Raw genomic sequence first — 24,454 nt, forward strand, 5'->3', positions numbered from 1 at the left:
TTATGAGCTGAAGACATTTAATAATGTGAAGAATAAATTAGCCTGCATGGCAGCAGAATTACTGAGAGAGCTTCCTGATGTGACTTCAGAATAAACTGCTGCATCAGCTGCAGGACTTGATTTTCCTGTGAATGAAGAGAAGATCATTGAAAACAATAATGTCATTAACCAGGAGGAAACTGGATGTCTGCAATAATGCAAAGATAGAACTAGATTTTATTAACCAAGTAATTAGTACGCATGAAGACCTAAATACAAATATTAATATAAACAGATTTACATTGTAAGAGCAGATAAACATGTTGAACAATATTCAGTGGAGATGATGGCAGACTTTGCTCACCTTTGTTTTTCTTGGCTTTTTCTTTTTTGGGCTGTTTGACCTCAGCATACATCAGCCTGTCCTCTAAAAGAGACGTCAGAGCTCAGGACACATTTGTTCAGCACAGATATGATACAAACATGTTGGATACATATGAACTTTAAACTTTTTACAACTACAGGGAAAGAAATCTAAGTAAAAATCATTTGTTGCCTGTGACACTTCAGCTTTGCATGTGTGTGTTTTGTGATTGAGGTCTGGGTCAGAATCTGTGGATGCTGTGATTCAGTAAAGCTGAAACACTGATTAGTAAGTGAATAACTAAACTCCATGTTGACCTATAATTACCTGCAAAATAATGATGTGATGACACGTTCAAGTACAAACACTGAATGAGACTGTTGTGACTGTACCTGCAGCTCCTGTCTTCACATTAGTGTAAACAGCACTCTGCTCTGGTTTATGATGCTTCCCTGTGAAGATGATCGAATTCACAAAGAAATTTAATTAATACATTTTTAAACATTTCAAAAACTTTCCAGGCTTTTCTTCTACATTCTATATGTTTTGTGTACTCACACTTATTTCCAAAGTTTTCCAGTTCAATATTAGAGTAAATGACATCTGGGGGTTTATCTGCACCTGAAATGTTCATATTTTAGTTACACAATTGTAAACCAATGACATGGTGCCAGTTTCCTTAAAGTAAAAGGCTGTTTCATCTCTAGCTGCTCTGTGCTTTTCACATGATGTCCTGCACCAGTGTTTCAGTGGCTCACATATGAAAAACAACATGACAGATTTTTCAAAGATAAATGAAAAAACAGAAAAACCTTTTACAGAGTTTCATTAGTTGTGTTTAAGTCAACAACAGGACTATCAGATATTTTCAGAGCATGAACCCATCATGGTGTTACTGTTTGTGTTGTTCTGATATGAAACAATAACATTTGTGGATTCTTTCAGTCGAGTTAAAGATACAATCAGGTTGTAAAATCCTGTTTGTTTCTGATCTTTTGTGCATGTAGTCAGTTGGTTATTTGGATGAAACTGAACCTAAGAAATGTTCCTGTTAATGGAGACTGAATGAAGAGTCAATATTAATAATGATAATAAAGATCGGTTTAAGTGCTGACCACTTACTCGAGGTCTCAGTGTCAGTCATTTCCTGTTTTATTTTCCCCTGTATCTTGTGTCATTCTGTTAACATGTTTTCCATTAGTAACTAAAACACAGTTTTCAGGGTTTTCCATCAGATCCAGTAGTACTATTTTAGTATTTACTCAGCCGGAGTTCCAAGTGATCCGAGGTGATCCCAAAATGTTACATCAATAGCGTACATGCCGATTGACTGGTCAGTGGCATCACTTGATGAGTTACGAGAGCGTCTTGTTGATAAAAAAAAAAAGCCATTTTTGAAACCCGGCAACCCAGAAATGGCTACACAAGCAACACCGTGGCCCCGAGTCTATAGAAAGATGACCGAGCAGCAGGTATATCATCGCCGTGATGTTCACCTTTGTTGAATCATTTGTGACAAATACTAATTAAGTCATGGGGTGCTCGACCACGTCACTATGACGATGACCACGCACATTAGGTGGTACTTGAGCGTGATGGAAAACCAGTCGATCTGAGTAATTACTAATGGAAAAGAGGCTTTAGTTAGTTAGTTCACACCTGTTACTCATCATCTCATTATCATGTGTTTTATAAACTGCCTCAGTTTTCCTTTGCTTTGTCACATCTTTCCTCATAGTTTGTTTTCCTAAGAATTGTAGAAATGTGGTTTCCAACTTTTATTTAAATTTGGATTTGTACTGAGTTTAATTTCTACAATAAAGTCATCATTTAGTTTAGTAACCCTGAAAGATTCCTAATGTAATATGAATAATAATAAAAACAGAAAAGAGGCTCTTACACTTGGACTGTCTGCAGCGATACAACAAGAGCAGGAGAATAATAATGAGAGAGACTCCACAAACCAGTCCAACAATCAACCACACAGGAGATGAAGAGCTGTCAGCTCCTGACACAGTTACTGTGACACAAAACAGAAATTAATTATTAATAAATTATAATCTTATAAACAAATGCATTTATAAAATAGAGCCAAGTGACTTTGAGACTTAAATCAGACAATCTAACGTTCCTTCTCAGTCATTGGTTTAGAAAACTCCATCAGATGTTTTGATCCTGCTCACCTTTAACTGACATCCAGCTCTGTGCTGACTCTCTTCCTGAGTACTGACACTTGTAGAAACCTTCATCAGACTTTGACACTGCAGAGATCTTCAGCTCCCCTCGGGGATCATTTTGAATAAGTTTGTCATTGTGATAGAAAAACACATTGGAAAGTATTTTTTGTGTTCTCAAACTGCAGCTCAGACTAACAGAAGCTCCCTCAGTCACAGGATGAACATGACTCACCAGGATAGGACCATTACCATCATCTGTGACACAATCACACACAATTGTTTCAGTCACATCAGCTGGTGCACACTTTTAGAAAAAGCTGACAAACAATAATAAGAACAGATTGTACAAATGTTCATCATGAAGATCTGATCTTGTGTATTTAAAAACTGCTGTATGTGTTTTATTTTTCCCACATGAAATGACTTCACATACAGCAAAGCTGGAACAAATGTTCATGTGACGTTTAAATCATCCAAATCCAAGTAGTAAATGTATAATAACATACTCTGTACAGTGATGTTGACTGCACTGCTGAACTCTCCTGATCCAGACTCACACCAGTACACTGCAGTATCTGACTCTGATGTGTTGATGTCACATGTGGATCCAGTCATTCTCCTACAGTCAGAGTACAGTCGGCCGTCCTCAGAGAACTTCCTCACTCTCCACTCAGTGAAGTTTCCCTCACAGGTCAGTGAGACAGAGTCAGAGGTGAAGTGTTGCACTCTGTCAGGACTCACTGTGAGAGACGCTGCTGAATGAACATCTGGAAACAACATGCAGTGAAGAGACAAAGCTCACAGATGTTAGGATCAACATATCACAGTGGAAATATTCTTTTACTTTAATGTTTAAAGGTCAGTGCTAAAAGACGCAGTGTTCGTATAATTTTCACCTTCAATGCTACCCCCCCCCCCCAAAAAAAAAACCCATCAATTTACATTTTTTTGCTGTTGCATTACTTGAAAAAAGATAAACAGAATCAAACTGACCTGCAGACCAGACAAACTTTGGTTGACTGTGATCAGTGTGATACTCTGGGTCTCCTCTTCCAGCTCTGCACACATATCCTGCTGTGTGTGTCTGTCCATGAATGATGTAGGAGTCCTGTGCAGTCCCACTGCCATCAGGTAGCAGCTCATAACTGGAGGATTTCTCTGATAGATCAGGAACAGCTTTATACCAGTAGAAGCTCCATCCTGCAGACGGATGTTCAACCTCACAGTTCAGAGTTACTGAGGCTCCAGGACTCAGCCATGATGGAGACACAGTGAGGACAGGACGGGGTTCATCTGTTCAACAAAGATTTTCTCTCAATCTTTCGTCTCTTAACTCTGAATTCAATGTCACTAAAATGTTGACTCACAAATATTTATGATGAACTTTAAGAGTGAGACTATCTAAACATGTCAAATATCTCAACATGTACTAATAAAAACATATTTTTACAAACTGTTTCTATTTCCAGGTTAAATGAACTATGACTCTACTTACTGTCAGAAACTGTCAGTGTGACTGAATCACTCCACTCTGTTGTTTCATGCTGTGAACTTTTCATTCTGCCCTTACAGCGATAGTTTCCACTGTTGGATGATGAAGCAGATCTAATCCTGTATTCATTTTGATTTGGAGCTTTTATCCTGCTGTTTGTTTCCCACTCATAATCCCACTCAGTGTCTCCTCCATGGATCTCACATCTGACAGTGATTGTCTCTCCTCTGTATATCTCAGACCAGTTTGGATACAGAGTCACAACAGGCCTGTTTGAGGCTGTTACTGTTCAAGAAAGTACAATAAAAACACATGAATGTCAAAAATGTTAATGCCTTTTGTTCTTCATCTTCCTCCTTAATCAGGAATTTATCTGACTTCATGTTAAACTGACCAGTTTTCCCAATCCTGACTGACTGGCTGTCCTCTGTGTAGTAAACTGGGTTTCCTCTTCCTCCTCTGCACCTGTAGAGTCCTTCCTGTGAGACACTGATTTGTCCATTTGAGTGGAAAACTGCATCTTGTGTGGTCAGGGCTTCAGAGGATTTCTCATCTCTGTACCAGTAGTATTTCCATCCAGATGATGATGATGGGTTCACAGAGCAGGTCAGGGTCACACTGCCCCCTACTGGAACAGCTGTGTTATCAGCTCTCAGTTTGGCCTTTGGTTTATCTGCAGTTCAGTTTAGACAAAGAACAAAAGTCAATGACTGAATCAAACCAGTTGAAATAACTTGGTGGAAATATGGAAATAATAAATATCACATAACTTTAATGGTGAAGCTGCAACAAACTGTACAACTATCACACAAATACAACACTAATCTTTCATATTTAATTTGCTGCATTTCTAAGTTAAAAACACACATGAGGAACAATCAGTGGATTTAATGTTTCTTAGTGGATGTGGTGGAGCAGCTGAGACAGATTCAGCATTTGTTCTGCATTTCATCTTTCATGTATTAGAGCTGCACAGCAGAGAAGTTACTCTCATATGTTTTGTTCTCTTCACTGTGAATAAAAAGCTGCTGTTCAGGTTTTTGTTGTTGGAATAAAAACTAAACATTTTACTGACCAACATGAAAGACAGTTATAAAGCTGTAAGAAAGAAGAAGTGCTTTTTCCTTATTTAGATACTCTGGATGAAAGATCTTACATGACACAGTCAGTGTGATGATATCACTCCACTCTGAGAAGAAATAGTCCCTTCTGCCCCGGCAGCTGTATCCTCCACTGTCAGACTCAGTAGCTCTGATGATTCTGTATTCATTGGATGTTGGAGGTGTGTTTAACTTGGCTGCTCTCCATTCATACGTCCACTGAGCTCCTTCACCTCCCTGAATCTCACATCTGACAGTGACTGTCTCACCGCTGTATATCTGAGTCCAGGATGGCTGCAGGGTCACAGTGGGCTTACTGGGAACTGTTCACAGAAAAATATCCAGTTAGAGACAAATAGAAACATAAAAATTCTGCTGTTTAAAACATGAGAGTAACGTGAGTGAAAAAAATAAACCTCCAACAGGCTACAGGGTTAAACCACACCTCGGGCCAGTCTGACCACAGATAACTGTTTTGATTCTGGCACAAATCCCACTTGGCAAAATAGCTACAAACAGCAAAAAGACAGTGAAAACCAGGCCAGAGGCAGGACGGCTTCATCAGGATGCACTGAGATATTTTCAAACACCCTGACCTGTAGCTGGTTTTTGATAGCATACTGTGCTACATGAAGAACTGTATAGCACAGCTGCACAGTAGCACAGAGGAAATAGCTCCACAGGGTTATACAGGTCACCCAGAGGATAGTCGGCCATCCTTTGCCCTCACTTGAAGAACTGCACAGCTCCCGCAGTCTCAGGAACACGAAGAAAATCCTTCAGGATCCATCTCACCCAGGTCATGCACTGTTTGAACGTCTACCTTCAGGCAGACATTTCAGAGCCATAAAGACAAGAACTAACAAACTAAGGAACAGCTTTGATCCCTCAGCCATCACCATGCTGAACACTGAACAATCAGATCCAACACAACTCTCATATACAGTGTTTACATTGTTACAGCACAGTCTCATGTTTACACCTGCAGGTACGGCTGGTATTTACATCAACACTGTAACACAGAAACATTTGTTTTGTTGTTTGTTATTAAAACAAAATCTGAAACTTTTCACTGCAAGATCTCATTTTTCTTTGGAATTTGAACTTTTGTAGCTAAAACACATTTTTTAAAGGTCTGAATCGTTTTGTTGATGTTTTTTGGAGAGCACATTCTCTGTGAGGGTGAGTCCTTAATCTCACAATTTTGGACTTAAATCAAAAACAAAGTTAAATAAATGTTTCTATTTTCCCACCTCTCCAAGTAATCTTAATGAACAGAAAACTCATCTAAGGGTTAACAAACTCACAGCTATATGACCTCTTAGTCTGGTAGAAATAAAATAATTAAACTCACGAGTTTCTGTAACTGTGACGTCACTGCTGTCCTCTGTGTAGTAAACTGGATCTCCTCTCCCTCCTCTGCAGTGGTACAGACCTCCTTGTGAGACACTAATAACTCTGTTTGCTTCATTTCCTCTCATGAGCTGAGCTTCAGAAGAGACTGAATCACGTCTGAACCAGTCAAACTTCCAGCCAGCAGAGCCCTCCACAGAGCAGCTCAGTGTCACACTGCCCCCTGCTGGTATGACTGAACTTTGTGCTGTCAGTGTGGCTCTGGGTTTACTTGCTGTTGAAGAAACAAAAAATAAAACATTAAATCATTACCAAGAATACTCTTGTCACAGTACTGATCAAACTTTAAACATTCGCTGAGTAATTAATCTAAAAACATAAACAGAAATTGGTAATCCTTCATGTAGTCATGGGAGTAGAGAACTGGATCACAGTAGTCCCAGTCCTGGGAATTGTTAGTCCACTTGCTGAGACAATGATCCTGCTGCCTGCAGACAGCTGGATCATTGTTGGAGTTTTCCTGTTAAGACAGATGTAAACATGAAAACATGAAATGTCAGCATGAATCATGGTCCAACTCACATGAAACTGTCAGTCTGAAGGCATCACTCCATCCTGTTAAGAGATAGTCACTGCTACCCCGACATCTGTAGTCGCCACTGTGGGACACTGAAACTCTGCTGATCCTGTATTCACTGGATGTTGGAGGGCTGTTTGTGTTGGGTGCTGTCCATTCATATTTCCACACCTTTCCTTCACCTCCCTGAATCTCACATCTGAGAGTGATTGTCTCACCAGTGAATATCTGAGACCAGCTGTGCTGCAGTTTCACAGCAGCCCAAACTGTTCAACAAACAAATAAACAGAAACAAATCATGTGGGAGCAAAAATACATTTAAATATATTAAGTCTTACTTTAATTTAAACATGAATTTGTTGCATTTCAGAAAAAAACCCATAAACATTCACCTTGTTTCTGAATTGTAACTGCAGCACTGTCCTCTGTGGAGAAAACTGGATCTCCTCTCCCTCCTCTGCAGTAATAGATGCCTCCTTCTGAAATACTGATCGTGTGCTCTGATGTTCCAGCTCCTATTTTCTGATCTCCAGAAAACTCTGAATCACGTCTGAACCAGTCAAACTTCCAGCCAGCAGAGCCCTCCACAGAGCAGTTCAGTGTCACACTGCCCCCTGCTGGTATGACTGAACGTTGTGCTGTCAGTGTGGCTCTGGGTTTACTTGCTGTTGATGTTACAGGAAAGACAAACAGACTGTCAGTTGCTTCAGGAAAAACTTTATTATATAACAAATAAAGATTTCAACATAAAAACTCAATAGTAATTTAAAAAAAATCCAATTTATTTTTATTAATTTATAATTTATGTATTTTTTTAATTCAGTAAGTGCTTAATAGGTCACAACCCTGGATGATGGGTTAAGAAGATGGATGGAGTTCAATAATAGATCTCAGGTTTCTCAGTGTGATCATCACACTTGATGCAAACAGGAACCAACAGTACAAGAAAAAAAGTGTCTTCAAAGCAAATTTGATGAGAATCAACAACTGGCAGCAGCACACATGAGGACAGCACAGGTATCTCAGCTAACTGTTAGCCAGCTAGAGAGCCAGGAGCTAACACTGGATGTATATAACATGATGGTAACTTTATCAGAGTGAATCAAGAATCAGGTGAGACTGTTTTTATGCTCTGTCACCAAACTGTACTCCTAAATGCAGAGACAGGTGAACTATACACTGTTAGCTGATCTGAGGCCAGTTGATTGTGGTCGCTCTTATTATCAGATTTTTTGTTAATCTGTTTTTTATTTAAATGTTTGTTTTAAGGATCATGATCACATAAATATATATGCATAAAGATGCATAACCAGTGCACAGTCAGCAGCATTTATCAGTCATAATTTACACAGATGTTTTTCATACTGTATGCTATCCCCGACCCCAACCAGGGCTGTGATGTGATAACAGAACTCTTCTCTGTTGATGATCAGCCTTTTCTTTTTTCAGCATCTGTATTTTCCATCGTCAGACAGCAGCTCTGCTCATTCTGTATTTATTGATCATGTTTGATCCACAACTTCAAATAAATTATAAAAACAAAATAATTGTGTATAATTCTGAGCTGCAGTGGTGGAAACCAGGGCCGCGCAGAGAGGTTTAAAGGGGCGGGTGCTCAAAGTTAAAAAGGGGCACATTGAACCAGGCTGAATAACAACAACACACACTCATCAAGAATCTAATATGGGAAGGGCAGGGGATTGTTGATCTGAGACTGTAGACATTAAAAAGTCCATAGGAGAGATGGTAGCTGATTAAACAAGTATCATGAGATAATAACAAAATGCAAAGATTGGTGACAGCGCTTGGAACCATAAGGACACAAAAAACTTTGAGAAATAATTTAGGCTCTGCCTGTGAATCACTCTTTGCTTCTCTTCTTCCTTCCATCCCATCTTTTCATATATCACTCTCCACTTGCTGTCTATGTGAGAACAAGGCACAACTTGCTATTGCAATAAACTATAATCTAATTATCCACACCTAACAACTCTTGCACTTAATCTATAATAAAATGATGACAGAAAAATGTTATAGCCCTGCCTTTAGTAGCCTCACACAGCTCCTACTGTTTCCTCCTCATGTCCTTACCAGGCATGTCTGGACAATGTTATATCATGAGTAATATTTTTTTTTAAAAATCCATCTAAATAAAACACACACATGCACGCACACACAGTGACATTTTAGACCTTCTTCAGAATACTGTATATACTAAGGGCATCATGGTGCTGATCCAGAATCCTTACATTATTATTTATTACTAGAGCTACAATAATAAAGCAATGAGGAGGGGGAAGTAATAAATATGAAATAATGTATTTATGATGATTCCATTTGTTTCACTATCCACTCTGTGCAGGGCAAAGCTTATTACATTTTTAAACTGTAGAGATACAATCATTTTACTGCTGTAAAATCCAAATTTTGTCTTATTTAAAATATAAATCTAATATAATCTGCTTCTTAATGTATGTTCTTTAAAATACAGCTTGCGTTTTTTAATATATTATAATTATAATAATTATTATGTGGACATGCATATTAGATCGTTTTTTAGTGAAATATAATCCCTCCAGAAAGGCAGGAAAAGCCCGGAAACTTACTTTAAAACTAAATATGTTTCTAAATACTTTAGAACTAAATATGTTATAAATACTTTAAAACTAAATATGTTCCCTAAAACGGTGACAGAGCTACAGACCCATGACAGCCTTACACAGGTAGCCAGCAGCTATGACCAGCACTACTTGTGCAGTTAATAAAAGGACAGGTAATGTTTGTCGCGCTGTTGCACACACAGCACGCTCGTTTGTTTCAGTTCGTCAGTTGCAACAAGACATCTTACCAACGTGTACATAATAAGCTAATACTCCTGTGTGCTACACACTACAGTGTACGCTGTACACCTACTTACTGGTTTTGTCGCATCAGTCTGTGTCTCTGAGTTAACTTGTGTTTCTCCTACAGCTCCGGACCGCTAAAAATGCGCGTGCTCTTTGTGAGCTCGTTCCCGGCTCGTAACCAGCGCGTTCTGCCGTCAAGGGCGATCATTGGTTAAATGTGATCATGTGACTGATGCAAGCCAGATCCTTTTATTTAGCAAAACTGTGATCAATAGTTAAATATTATTGTTGAGGGGCACAGACAAGACTCCGCACGCACGCACACACACATAAAAAAAATAAAATAAAAGAATTTTTATTTAAAAAAAAGTTGCCTCAACAAAAGGGCACTTTGGGCACCCATCAGGAAAGGGGCGGGTGCTCAAGCCCCTCTAGCCCCCCCCCTGCACGTACCTGGTGGAAACTACACATGTGCAAGTACTGAAGAAACTGAGATCATCACATCTGTGTTTAATGTTTGTTACGATTTTCTCTGATTTTGTTACTAAACTAAAACAAAGAACAATATGACTCAATGAAATGTGTCCAACTTACATGATACAGTCAGTGTGATGATGTCACTGCAGACTGAAAGACTCATGGTGCAGCAGCTGTATCCTCCACTGTCAGCCTCAGTAGCTCTGCTGATTATGTATTCAGATGCTGATGGTCTGATTAATGTGCCATCTCTCCATACAAACAGCGACTGACTTCCTTCACATCTGACAGTGACTGTCTCACTGCTGTATATCTGAGGCCAGGATGGTTCGAGGATCACGGTGGGCTTATTGGGAACTGTTCACATAAACACATCAAGTTAGAGATTGATGGAAGCATAAAGTCATTTTGAAGCTGAACTGATTTTATTGCTGCTGTTAAGAGTCAAAAGATTTACTGCATCCTGGTGACATTTGGACTTGACAATAATAAGATGTGTTTTTATGAAACAAATTAAAGCAGTTAATTAATATTCTGAGTAAAACCACAGAGTGACTGCACAGACCTGCAGGATTTAACTCACTCACTGTTTATAAACCCATTTAGTATCTTAAATAAAACGATGCACAAACAGAGAAACAGGATGTGATTTAAAATGGTGCATGAAATACAAAATATCAGATTAATATTATACATATTATATCAATGTGAAGAAATGAAAGAAACATTTCTCACCTTCAACATTAACGTAGAAGAGAGAACCGAGCACTAAAGTAAAGATTAAACATCATCAGGATCAAACTGACAGAAAATCAAACTCAAAATGAACAAAAGTGTTTTTTAAAGATTAATTTTCACATGACACAGTTACTGCTCATCAAAATATTTCTGTGCATAAAACACTATTAATATATGAACTTGTACACAACAATGAGTCAAGTGCAACAAGCAGCGATGTATCCAACACGATACTCCAGACTAAACTGAACCAAGGAACCAGCCAACATTTGTCTGTAACTTTCATAAACATCACAAATATGCTTTGTTCAAACTCTCACATAAACACTTCAAACCAGTGATACACTCTAATTCTCACACATGAGAAACACTTTCATTAATCAGTGCCATTCAAACAATGTCACAAATGTACTTACACAATAACCCCGTCATGCAGAGCAAAGAGTGCCCCATCCTCACATCCAGCCCTGCTGCACTCTGATCCTCAGCTGATCTCAAACACTTTGACTTTACATCAATAATAAAAAGAGAAGCTGCATTTAATACAGATAAGACCAGAGTGTTTCTTCTGACTGTGGCCTCTCTGTGCTTCCTTTCCTTTTATACAAACCTCAAACAGCTCCTGTAGCTTTGACCACAGCAGTTGTGTGACGTGTTCACATTTCCTGTCCACTGCAAACATGCAGGCTTGCTTCTTGTGTTTGCTTCTTACCTTCTGTTGTTTCAGGTCAGGTGACATATTTACCAGCTCATAGTCATGTTTTATTATTATTTATTTTTATTCTTTTATGTGATTTGTGCAGTGTCCTGTGTGGTCATCATAAAGCTGCGATATTTTATCTCGAGTCATCTTATCAGCAAATGTTTCTGAACATCCACAGACTTTTATTGTGCGATACATGAATGCTGTCTTCCCAAAATGTATTGTTTTCAGTTTCTGGCCACCACACTCACTCACTCTCCAGGATTATGCACAGACAATGATCTCCAAATATTTATTTGGTTTCATCTGCTTCCAATATCATATCAAATATCACTCATACGAAGGTGCCAGTGTTCACATTTTGAACAGACAAGTATGGTTTGAAAGAGGAGTGAAAAAGGCCGTCTATGTCTACTGTGAATGACCATCATTAACCAGAGGTGGTGCCTTATGGCGTCAGCTGTCAGCCAACTACAATCCTGTTTTGAGATCTCTTCCCAGGCACATCAACCCCCACTAGTATCTTTCTTCAAGTGACCTCAATACATCACATGATGGGGTGAGGCAACCTCTCACAGCATTCTCACCCAAAATCTCCAGTGATAATTTCTGAATAAGCCAGAAGTTTTTTTGTTTTTTTAGTGGAACTAAACTCACATTTACCGCTTGGAAAGTCTGAGCAGACACACAGACTGTGAGTTAACAATCCAAGATGGCAGCACTGAACCTAAAACGACAGTCAAACTGTAAACGTTTATTTGTACTGCCACTCTTTTGTATTTTTGAATCACTAAATAAGCCAAACACAGAGCACTGATTAGCTTTGATTCATGAATGTGTTTTTTAAGTCCAAAAACTTATAGGTCTATAATGACCCACACCTTTTTTCACAGCTTGGCTCATGTGATGACTCACGTCATTAATTGTGAGTCTTTGACCAACTTAAAGTAAAACCCTCACTGTGAAGGTTCTCAGTCATCCAGGTCATCGTAGTCAAAGGAGCTTGCAGAGAAAAGCGTCTGGACTTCTTTAAGTTGCTTGAAGACGTTTCACCTCTCATCCGAGAAGCTTCTTCAGTTCTAAGGTCAAATGGTGGAGAGTCCCAGATATAAACCTAGTGGGAGTATCCCCCCACAGAGGGACAAAAGGACCCCCTGATGATCCTCTAATCGCCTGAGCCAAGGGTTCCATGACAGATACAATAAATTATAAATGGATTATATCTCCCTCTATTGGCCACCAGCTGTAAACACAGTCCAGTGATTGTACTTGGAAGCTGTGTTCAGAGTCTGACATGAGAAATATGGCAGAGGAACTATATCGGTATGTCCACACTGACACTTACCCTTATTTACCATGGGCCCACCAGCGGAGAATGCGGTTTAGAAAAGAAGAGAAGCTGAGATTTACAGGGATATTTGGTGTATTACGGTACAATCACAATAGTGTAAGCATAGTTTGATTTCCAAAAATGATAACACTTCGCCCAGTCATGAAGAATTTTCTTAATACTGTTTGTTTAAAGAAAATTTTAACATATTTAAACGATGCCTTCTCTGTGCGATTAATGAATGGTGAAATAAAAAATGTGATATAGGCTTTTAGGCAAGAAGTGCAAAACAAAAAATAACTTAAAAACCTCTGGAATTAAAAGAAAATGGTACAGAAAGAAGGCCTTGTCTGTATAAGAAAAATTACCAGTACTGCGATGGTACGAGGGAAATTTCTTTTGCAGTTCGTCTGAAAAGCTGCACTTGTGCTTTGGCATCTTTTAAAGATCATCTGTTCCAACTGTGAGGCAGAACAACCACTCACAAAGCAGCAGCTCGGCGTGTGACATCACACATATGACCCATATGTGTGATGTCACACCTGTAGGCCTATAGAAAAACCCGGACATTTTCATCAGTCTCGAAAATCCCCTCGGACAGAACGTGAAAAGAGGATATGTCCGGGGGAAAGAGGACGGTTGGTTACCCTAGATCACACGCTATCGCTGTCTTAACACAGAAAAGTCAACTCCGGCTGGTTTTACCAGGGTGACTCGCACTACTGTATCTCTCGACCAGTTGGGCTCGAGAGAAACGGTTACTGAAAGATGAGAAGAAAAACATTACGAAACTTAACGGTGCATCATTAGAAAGCACGGTCCAATCACAGGTAACTAATGATGATGACACGTGGAGCACTTGGCTCTCCACAATAGAGAGAGATCTGCAATATAAAAAGAAGGATATACAAAAAAATGAGTGGGCTAGGCTCAAATACTTTTTTGTACTAGTATAGTTCATATTTAAAGTTGATGTTGTATTACATTTCATTTATGTTAAATCTGTTTCCACTTCACTATAAATCTGAAAAAACAGAGTCTGTTTTTTCCCCACTATTGTTCCACTGTCATACGGATACAATAAAGTATAACGACTGCCAGGTATTGAAAGCTGAGGATTTTCTGGGGGAAAAAAGGGCAAAAGCTGTCCCTTACAGTATGATTTCTGACACTTTTACAGCCAAGATTATGACACCTGGTAAAGGGTCTTTTAAAGGACCTTTGAACAATGATATCTGCTGTTTTCTGTCTGTACCGTTCAGCACTGTATTTTTGTCTGATATTTTTCTAAATGAGAGTTTTCATCAGTTGTCACAGTGTGGTATTTTTCCTAGTACAGGTAGATCATATAAAATGATCCACACAGAGAACAAGCGCAGTGCTACAGGGGCACACCTGACACTTTTGTATCCCTTCAACTAAGGAAATACTTTATATTTATATTTGACAATATCAGCATGTAGCTGTCAAGAGAACAACACTGTGCTGTTATTGTCTGCATTTCTTGTTGCCTGTTTGCTAAAACAAGTCATTTACTTTTTCTCTTCAACCACAGGCTGCTTTTCCTCTTTTCTGGGGGCTCAGGCAGAAATCACGAGTCATTTTCAGCAGATTAATAAATAGGATATAGCAGACAGTTAGAAAAGACATTTTTATCCACATATAAGCATCACGGGTCACTCAGAAGAACAAAGACGTTTTGTCGTGATATTATTTGATTATTTTTAAAAGCACCACAATTATTTTACACACATCAAACTGTAAACAGCATAAAAGACACAAACATCACCTACAGAAAACAATTTGATCACACACAAAATGTTCTCTGTCATGGCCTCAGTGATGACATGAATAACATTGTAAAATCTGAACATTGACAATAAGTTTTTGTGTTCTTATAAATCAGCAGTATAATGAATCATAAGACAGTGTAATATTTCATTCCTGTTTTTTCTCAGAACAAATAATCAACTAATTTTATTACATGTACATGGGGATTTTCACAGTTCAGCATCAATCATCAAAATCTGCTGGGGCAGTCCCAACAGCACACAGAGGTCAACAACCTTTGTCTTCTCAAAACTAGGCGCCTGCTAATGTCTCTCTATCTGCTGTCTCCCTTTCTCGTGTCCTTGCTGCCCATTTCTTCGCACACTGTGTTCTCCTTTCTGTCGCCTCTGCTTCTCACATACACCTCTGACTTATTCTCCCAATTCTGTGTGTCTGCTCTATGTGTGAGTGTTTAGCAGCTTGACCTATGGCCTACTTAAATGAATAACGGATATAATGCTTTACTATCGTTAATACAACTAAATCCCTAATACTAAAATAATCTATTCTTACACTTTAAAGATAACATGTAAAATTCAGCAGGAAGTGAGTGAACATCTTATAGAAATAAAACAAAGAGACTGAAACAAACTCACAGAACCAAATCATGAAATTGTGTCTTGATGGAAACAATGTCCCACACCATCCACCCTCCACTTATTACAACAGAAATAAACACAATAGGATTTTAATACAAAGATGAACCATATAATCAGTCTTCCAGTGTTGATATTAAACCAAGAGCATGTCATTGTTTACACTGACGTTGTTGACGTTGTTCGTGAGTCTTGAGTTTTGTTGAAATAATCTTTTTATGGACCTGAAACAAAATCAGAACAAATACGAGTTTGAAAGTGAAAAACAAAGAAATAATGTTGCCAAAGATGTGATGATGCTTTCTGACACGTTCATGTTTTAATCACACAGAACTGATCTCATCTATTTTATTCAGACATCACAACAGCAGCAGAACACAACTAAAGCCAATCGTATAAAAAGTGATTCAGCTCATCAGCTCCACAAACTTTAGCAATGATGTCACACATTTAACTGCACATGTAATCTGATTACTAATGATTCAGTGTGTGTAGAGTTCACATTTGTACCTGAGGCTGATTCAGGATTCACATTATTGTAGTCAGAGCTCTCCTCTGTGCCATCATGTCTGCCTGTTGTGATGATGGATTATTGTGTTTAATAACATGGAGACTGTCTTCCTCTAAAATGACACAAGTTACAAAAACATTCGACCAATTATTACATTTCATGTTTCTTGTACTCACTCCTTTTATCAAGACCTTCAAGCTGAAATCCAGATGTGACGTTGTTGTATTCATCTGCTGAAATAATGAAGTTTGATCAGTCAGATCAAATATTTACATTTCTTACAGCTCTGCTATTATCAAAGTTTATACTGTTTGTACCACTTCCAGTGTTTCCAGAGCCTCTGATTGATTCATATACTGAAAGATCACCTACAAGTCATTGAAAATAAGAAAGAAGGAAGAAAAATATTATTTCTTTTTGTTTTTGTCACTGTTTGCTGGAAAACTGAGTGTTGAAAACTGTATTAAAGAGAAAAGTAATAATTTCTGGTCTCACCATGAAGAAGAGAGGAGTAAACCTGAGTTTCATTCTGGTTGGATGTTTGTTGTGAAGCAGAGCTTTGATTGGTGCTCTGAGACTGAGTGAGACTGTAACAAATAATGAAAATTTAATGAGGAATAATTCAAAGTTAGTTTCATTTAAAGTTATATAAATAAAACTAAACTGCTGCACCAACCTGTTACAACAGGGTTCTGTAAAAAGCACAAAGATTATTACATCAGTTTGTTTAAAAGTGTCACAGCATCAAAATAAATTATTTTTCCTTTAAAAAGTCAAACAGAAAGTCTCTCACCCTTTATCTGTTTATAGCAACACATCAGCAGCAGCACGACAATAATTCCACTAACAAGTCCGATGATGAACGGAACGATAAATGAACTTCTTTCAAATCCAAAACCTGAAACTAGAAAATGTCAGATTTTGGATCTGAAATCTTAATATAAAGAAACAAAAACTGATGTTTACATTGAGATTTTCTGTTTCCTGTCAGAAACTGTCAGCATGAGTCTGCTCTGTGGTTTCATGTTGTGACTCCTGTTCTACACTACTTGCAGTGTTACTTGTAGAATTGTTACAGAACTAATTGTGAATTTATGTTGATTTGGAGATTTGCTGAAAATGATTGTTTCACATTCACAATCCCACCTAGTCTCCCCTCCTTGGATCACATTCCTGACACTGATTCTCTAGACTCCACATTTTACATGACTATTCATATGTAACCATTTCCAATAAGAACATTTTTACAATGCCAAAGAGGTTACCATGAGATATAATGCTGTTTATCTTCATAGTAATCCGCAATCAACAATCTATTCAACATTGTTGCTGAATACTAACTCACCAGTTGTGTTAATGTGAACTTCTTGGCTGTCCTCTGTGTAGTAAACTGGGTTTCCTCTTCCTCCTCTGCACCTGTAGAGTCCTTCCTGTGAGACACTGATTTGTCCATTTGAGTGGAAAACTGCATCTTGTGTGGTCAGGGCTTCAGAGGATTTCTCATCTCTGTACCAGTAGTATTTCCATCCAGATGATGATGATGGGCTCACAGAGCAGGTCAGGGTCACACTGCCCCCTACTGGAACAGCTGTGTTATCAGCTCTCAGTTTGGCCTTTGGTTTATCTGCAGTTCAGTTTAGACAAAGAACAAAAGTCAATGACTGAATCAAACCAGTTTCAATAACTTGGTGGAAATATGTAAATAATAAATATCACATAACTTTAATGGTGAAGCTGCAACAAACTGTACAACTATCACACAAACACAACACTAATCTTTCATATTTAACTGGCTGCATTTCTAAGTTAAAAACACACATGAGGAACAATCAGTGGATTTAATGTTTCTTAGTGGATGTGGTGGAGCAGCTGAGACAGATTCAGCATTTGTTCTGCATTTCATCTTTCATGTATTAGAGCTGCACAGCAGAGAAGTTACTTTCATATGTTTTGTTCTCTTCACTGTGAATAAAAAGCTGCTGTTCAGGTTTTTGTTGTTGGAATAAAAACTAAACATTTTACTGACCAACATGAAAGACAGTTATAAAGCTGTAAGAAAGAAGAAGTGCTTTTTCCTTATTTAGATACTCTGGATGAAAGATCTTACATGATACAGTCAGTGTGATGATATCACTCCACTCTGAGAAGAAATAGTCCCTCCTGCCCCGGCAGCTGTATCCTCCACTGTCAGACTCAGTAGCTCTGATGATTCTGTATTCATTGGATGTTGGAGGTGTGTTTAACTTGGCTGCTCTCCATTCATACGTCCACTGAGCTCCTTCACCTCCCTGAATCTCACATCTGACAGTGACTGTCTCACCGCTGTATATCTGAGTCCAGGATGGCTGCAGGGTCACAGTGGGCTTACTGGGAACTGTTCACAGACAAATATCCAGTTAGAGACAAATAGAAACATAAAAATTCTGATGTTTTAAACATGAGAGTAAAGTGAGTGAAAAACAGCTGATTCACAGACAGAAACTGTTTAGAAGAATAAACATCAACACATATTTACATAAGTTATGATGCCATGTTACAACTTCACTTTTAGCATGTAATAAATTTTTCAAGCATGTATGTTGTTTAGTTATTATTGTTTTTATATGTTTTTGTCAGCTCAAATGAGTCTGATTTGCTTTCATGAACTGACTTTGAGGTTATCAAGCAAATCAATAAGTTAAAAAATAAAATAAAATACAAAACTCTAGACTGCAAAAGCTTTTTTTCCTTCTTGAATTCAGACACAAGACACTGCCAAGTAGAGAGAAAGCAGTAGAATCTACTAATAAATAAACAACTTAAAGTTCATATTTGTTTGTTTTCTGCTCTTCCGGTGACATGAATGATTTTTTCAGGTCTAGATGGATGCTTGAATACATATGATAATGGTAAATGTGTTGTTTTCTAGTTATAATTAGTTATACTGTTTATTTCCTCATTTGAGAAATTAATTACTGGGTGTTCACTGGACAGGGGGACAATCAGTGTGTTTCTTTCTGGCTTTAGAATAAAATACTAAACTGACAAGTCTCCACAACTGTGACGTCACTGCTGTCCTCTGTGTAGTAAACTGGATCTCCTCTCCCTCCTCTGCAGTGGTACAGACCTCCTTGTGAGACACTAATAACTCTGTTTGCTTCATTTCCTCTCATGAGCTGAGCTTTAGAAGAGACTGAATCACGTCTGAACCAGTCAAACTTCCAGCCAGCAGAGCCCTCCACAGAGCAGCTCAGTGTCACACTGCCCCCTGCTGGTATGACTGAACTTTGTGCTGTCAGTGTGGCTCTGGGTTTACTTGCTGCTGATGTTACAAGAAAAGTAGAACAGATTGTCCATTCAGGAATATTAATAATAATATAAATAAATAAAGACTGTTCAGATTAACTAAACTTTCAACTGAACTTTGGACTTTAAAGGATTCAGTGAGTGTAATATATGTAAATAGTAATCACATTAATTACATCCTGGTGACAATATGAGCTGCAATAAATGAAAAAATAAATAAATAAATACAAGCAAATAAATTCATAAATGTATAAAACCTGTTGATGTTTTGATATTTAGAAAATAACAGCCGAGTAACTGCAAAACAGCTTTAAATGTAAGACTATTTGTGAGTTCATATTTTATCGTTTACATTTGGGTTGAGTGATATGTAACAATTTTCCAAGCAACATTCATCAGTCCAGTAAGTAACAATAGGCGATAAATACACACAGGTGACTTTTTGATGGGCTGAGCAATTAATCATGCACGGACTGATTTGTGCATTTAGAACACAGAAGAAGTCTAAACATAGAGGAACTAGTTGGCAAAAAAATACAAAGTGGCTGCTGCATTTGGGCACACTGACGAGAGTGCATTTGCTTGCAGCTGGAAGAAGATGCTGTTAAAACAGCCCTGTTATTTTTTTCTCCTGTTGACTGCTTCTCTTAGCTTTAACCAACATTATTAGCAAACTTACTCATGGGCAGATAAATAAATCGCTCTTGTAAAAACGACCAGTGTCAGCCTCAGCCTGTCGTCGATGGTCGATAAATACTCGCCCAACCTTAGTTTACATGAATGATCTTTTTTGTTGCGTACTCATTTATCTGTCGTTTCATAACAACTCTGTTAAACTCTCAAAATACAAAGTCTCAGTGTTGTAAAATATGTCAACAAATGTATTTTCCAACAGTCAAAACCAAACTGAAAAACAAAACAATTTCTTTCATAAAAAAATGAACCTGAATGATCTTTTTTCTTTGCTCCACCTGCTCACTGTGAAATGTGGTTTGATAGCTTTAATAAAACAAAGGGTAAAGGGTCTTGCAACTTTCAGGTTACTGATTTTACAAAAAATTTAATAAACAACAACAAACAATTGGCCAAAAACACCAAATATAAAATAGTAAGCTGCCTGGAAACAGCTGGATCATTGTTAGAGTTTTTAGAGGATCTTAATTGAAATTAATTAAGATAATTGTTTCCTGATGTCCTGTTTAAACAGACGTATAAATAAAAACAGGAAACTTCAGTTTGAATTGTAGATAAACTTACATGAAACTGTCAGTCTGAAGGCATCACTCCATCCTGTTAAGAGATAGTCACTGCTACCCCGACATCTGTAGTCTCCACTGTGGGACACTGAAACTCTGCTGATCCTGTATTCACTGGATGTTGGAGGGCTGTTTGTGTTGGGTGCTGTCCATTCATATTTCCACACCTTTCCTTCACCTCCCTGAATCTCACATCTGAGAGTGATTGTCTCACCAGTGAATATCTGAGACCAGCTGTGCTGCAGTTTCACAGCAGCCCAAACTTTCCCTAACAAACAAATAAATACAAATATTAAACTGAAAAAAAATCAACAAGGAATAAAAACAAAATCATATTTATAATGTGTTACTTTCATATAATCATTAATTTGTGTTATCTCACAACAAAATTTCACCCTCACCTTTTTCCTGAATTGTAACTGCAGCACTGTCCTCTGTGGAGAAAACTGGATCTCCTCTCCCTCCTCTGCAGTAATAGATGCCTCCTTCTGAAATACTGATCGTGTGCTCTGATGTTCCAGCTCCTATTTTCTGAGCTCCAGAAAACTGTGAATCACGTCTGAACCAGTCAAACTTCCAGCCAGCAGAGCCCTCCACAGAGCAGCTCAGTGTCACACTGCCCCCTGCTGGTATGACTGAACTTTGTGCTGTCAGTGTGGCCCTGGGTTTATCTGCAGATATGAAAAAGAAGAGAACAAAATGCACACCTGATACAATATAAATGTATAAAAGGTTAAAAAAAAATCCTGTTTTTTAAATTGCCCCCCAATAAAATCTACAAATGTCTTGATTATTTTTTTCTACAGTTTAAGTCACTTTAAATTTTTCTGATTTCTGTCTCAACATGGTGACAGAGCTGCAGTAATTCAGGTTGTAGATCTCTAAATAAGCACAGTATGAATGTTTGTTCAATCTCAGGCCTGACTAATTCACACTGAATGTAAACTAATGCAGTTCACTGTTGAAGGAAACACACACACACACACACACACACACACACACACACACACACACACACACACACACACACATTTAGACAACAGAAACATCGTCTCCTTAAATTATATGAATCTTTTGATGTTTCTTTTTTTCATTATTTAAATTAAGTTTCATCCACAGTTATTCTTGTTATACAGTAAAACATGCACATGCTGTAATGACATATTGTCTGAGTATTTTGGTTGTAGTGTGTACTGTGAACAAAGTTAGGTAAAATGTAAGGATCTTTGTTAAAGTTCCAACACATAAGAAATACAATACTTTCAATGAAACATTTATTAAACACACATTTTTTATAATTCAGATGAGTATTTTAACAGGAATCATCACAGTATTAATCACTGAGGACTTACCTAATACAGTTATAAAGACAGTATTACTGTTCTTTGTATAACGTGACCCCTTCCAATTACCAGAGCACTGATATTCACCACTGTGGCCTGTCGAGCTAATTTTTAATGTGTAGTCTTTGTTCTCCGTGTAGGGGACATACTCTCGACCATCCTTGTTGATTGCACAATACCAGTCAGTGTCTTTTCCTTCATTCATGTCACACTTGAAGGTAACAAACTCTCCAATGAAATAACTGGACCAGTTGGGTTCAATAGTTAGCACAGCATCTAGAATCCAACACAAACAGACAATCAGACAACAGACAATCTGAAACACTTTATGCTCAAGGCAGAATGTTGATTGATTATTAATACTTTATTTATGTAGAGTCATACAGGTTGAGAATAATCGTTGCTAAATAAAAAGGAAGAAATAGAAAAAGTGAAAACTGTTCAGTCACCTTGAGCGTGTCCACTGCAGACGAGCGTACAGAGCACTACAATAAAGACAGAAACTTCAGACATTATCAAACTAAAGACACTCAAATCATGTGAGTGTTTTGTTGATGTTAGATTTGAAATGTAACATAAATAAAACACTGTTGGTAATGATGTGTCTCATTTCTTGATCAATGGTGAGTTAATGACCTTCTTAAGGAACAATCCCACCAGGGTTTAAAGTGCAGTCGCTTTCTTACCAAGCGCCTTAAAACACTTGGAGATTTACATCTACTATGATCTGAGTCAGTGCACTAAAATAGAATCCAGTCTACAAACAAACATGGTGATAACAAAACATTAGTGTCCTAAAAACGGTACAGTCCATCCTCTTTGGGCAACAGGTGAACGACTGGCTTCCAACAGAGAAATGATCTCCCCAGTATTTCCTTTATGTATTTGACAATCTCAAAAAGTGATGTCATTGACAAATTGCAATGGGTCACTTCTCTCAACAAGAATTTCTCTAGAAGGTGATATATAATATAAGGTGGAAATAATTCACGTTTCTTCAACAGCAAACACCATTAAGCTGAAGTTAAACCTGCCTACTGGGAGGTTTTAAAAACAATCTCTATTTATGGCTGGACGAGCTCTAATCTTCCTTTAGGAAGCAAGTTTCATTTAGTAAGGAGTAGGATCAGTGTAGTACTCTTTTATACCTTGACTAAGGAGGCAGTTTACTGTTAGTCTGCATTAAAAATTGTTTAAATCTAGCACTGGCTTTAATCACTGCCGTTATATGTTTAATCAGTGTCTACTATGATTGGTTACATTTTATATTAGGATGTCAAAAGCATCAAACTATCACTGATGGAGAAACAAACCTTTCTTAGATAAACTAAACCAGCTCCACTCTGATCTGAGTCAGTGCACTAAAATCTAATCCAGTCTACAAACAACCATGTTGGTAACAAACATGAGAGTCCTCTGATCACATGACTTGCAATGGTACAAATGACTGATGCTCTGTTCTTCTTACTAAAACGTGTTTATGGATCAGTATGAATCAAACAATAGAAGTCAGTGATGAACTCACAGAATAGGCCCAGCTCACAGAGCAAAGTGGCTCCCATCCTCACATCCAGCAGTGACACGTCTGAAAACTTCTACAACTTTCTGTAAAGAGAGAGAGTGAAGCAGCAGCACAGCAGATACCAAAGATCTGAGAAGGAAACAAAGAGGTTTTAAAACTTCTCTCTGCTTCCTTCTTTTTACACAGAAATAACAACTTAACAAGGTCTGACCATGTCTGCCAGATTTTTATGAAAAGGCCTTTAACACACAGACTAAACTGACCAATAACAGACAGACAGTAAGTTTCATTACACATATGTGAGCTGACTGAGGGTTAAAGAGGAAATGAGGAGAACACAAGTCCAAGACTTGTTTTAAGTGTGAAAAACATTTATTTTATTTAAATATTGTTAACATAAAATAATAATACTAATAATTCTCAGAAAATATTTTCAGTGAGAACAGCTGCAGTAAAAACAGATGATAATAACTCATTTGGAAGGTTAAATATTTGGATACAGCACAGCCACAAACACAGCAGTTATATGAATGTTGTAAGTGGTGAAACAGGAAGAATGTAGTTTTAACATTTGTGCTTTAAACCATGTTTAGTTTAGTTTAGTTTAGTTTAGTTTAGTTTAGTTTAGTTTAGTTTAGTTTAGTTTAGTTTAGTTTCCTGATCTATGTCTGTTTTTAGATTTAACACTGCAGCAAAGTTTTACAGAGAATAGTCACAAGAGAAAATAACCAGTGAGCAGCAGTTCACTGGGTGAAAATAACTCAATGTTAGAGGAGAATGGCCAGACCACTCATTGCAACCGAGATATGCAGAACAGTGTCTTTGAATGCACAACATGAAGTAAATGTCATATAGCAGCAGATGACCACACCAGCTGCCATGCCTGTCAGCTAAGAACAGGAAACTGAGGCTATAATTCAAAACCAAAACCTGACAACATGAGTTTGTAAAAACATTGTCTGATCTGATGAGTCT

General features: G+C 37.8%; 1 protein-coding gene across 1 annotated transcript; it reads right to left on the reverse strand.

Moving 5' to 3' along the window:
• On the reverse strand, positions 1 to 23,519 carry LOC146579892 (Fc receptor-like protein 5). Its single transcript, XM_085265708.1, has 16 exons — positions 23,483 to 23,519; positions 22,407 to 22,442; positions 21,967 to 22,233; positions 19,099 to 19,371; positions 18,181 to 18,447; positions 17,601 to 17,697; positions 4,407 to 4,618; positions 4,016 to 4,291; positions 3,514 to 3,813; positions 3,027 to 3,287; positions 2,527 to 2,775; positions 2,244 to 2,363; positions 902 to 964; positions 736 to 795; positions 344 to 406; positions 1 to 125 (listed from the first exon to the last, which is right to left on the reverse strand). Exons 1-16 carry the CDS (start codon positions 23,517 to 23,519, stop codon positions 1 to 3), a joined length of 2,706 nt encoding a protein of 901 aa, XP_085121834.1.
• Positions 23,520 to 24,454: the final 935 nt, after the last annotated feature.

Source organism: Mchenga conophoros, linkage group LG3, assembly GCF_057382185.1.
Source record: "Mchenga conophoros isolate Kocher_MC1m ecotype Shallow Benthic linkage group LG3, M_conophoros_male_GT1.1, whole genome shotgun sequence".
NCBI classification, from domain to species: Eukaryota; Metazoa; Chordata; class Actinopteri; order Cichliformes; family Cichlidae; genus Mchenga; species Mchenga conophoros.

What these genes read in the sequence shown, in the direction of transcription:
- LOC146579892 (XM_085265708.1), bottom strand. Translation starts at nt 23,519, where the DNA reads ATGGGAGCCACTTTGCTCTGTGAGCTGGGCCTATTCT. An exon ending in CATCACACTGACTGTATCAT is followed by an intron (nt 17,698 to 18,180) that starts GTAAGATCTTTC and finishes ACTGAACTGCAG; the next exon opens with ATAAACCAAAGGCCAAACTG. An exon ending in GAGCTGGATGTCAGTTAAAG is followed by an intron (nt 2,364 to 2,526) that starts GTGAGCAGGATC and finishes TTTGTGTCACAG; the next exon opens with TAACTGTGTCAGGAGCTGAC.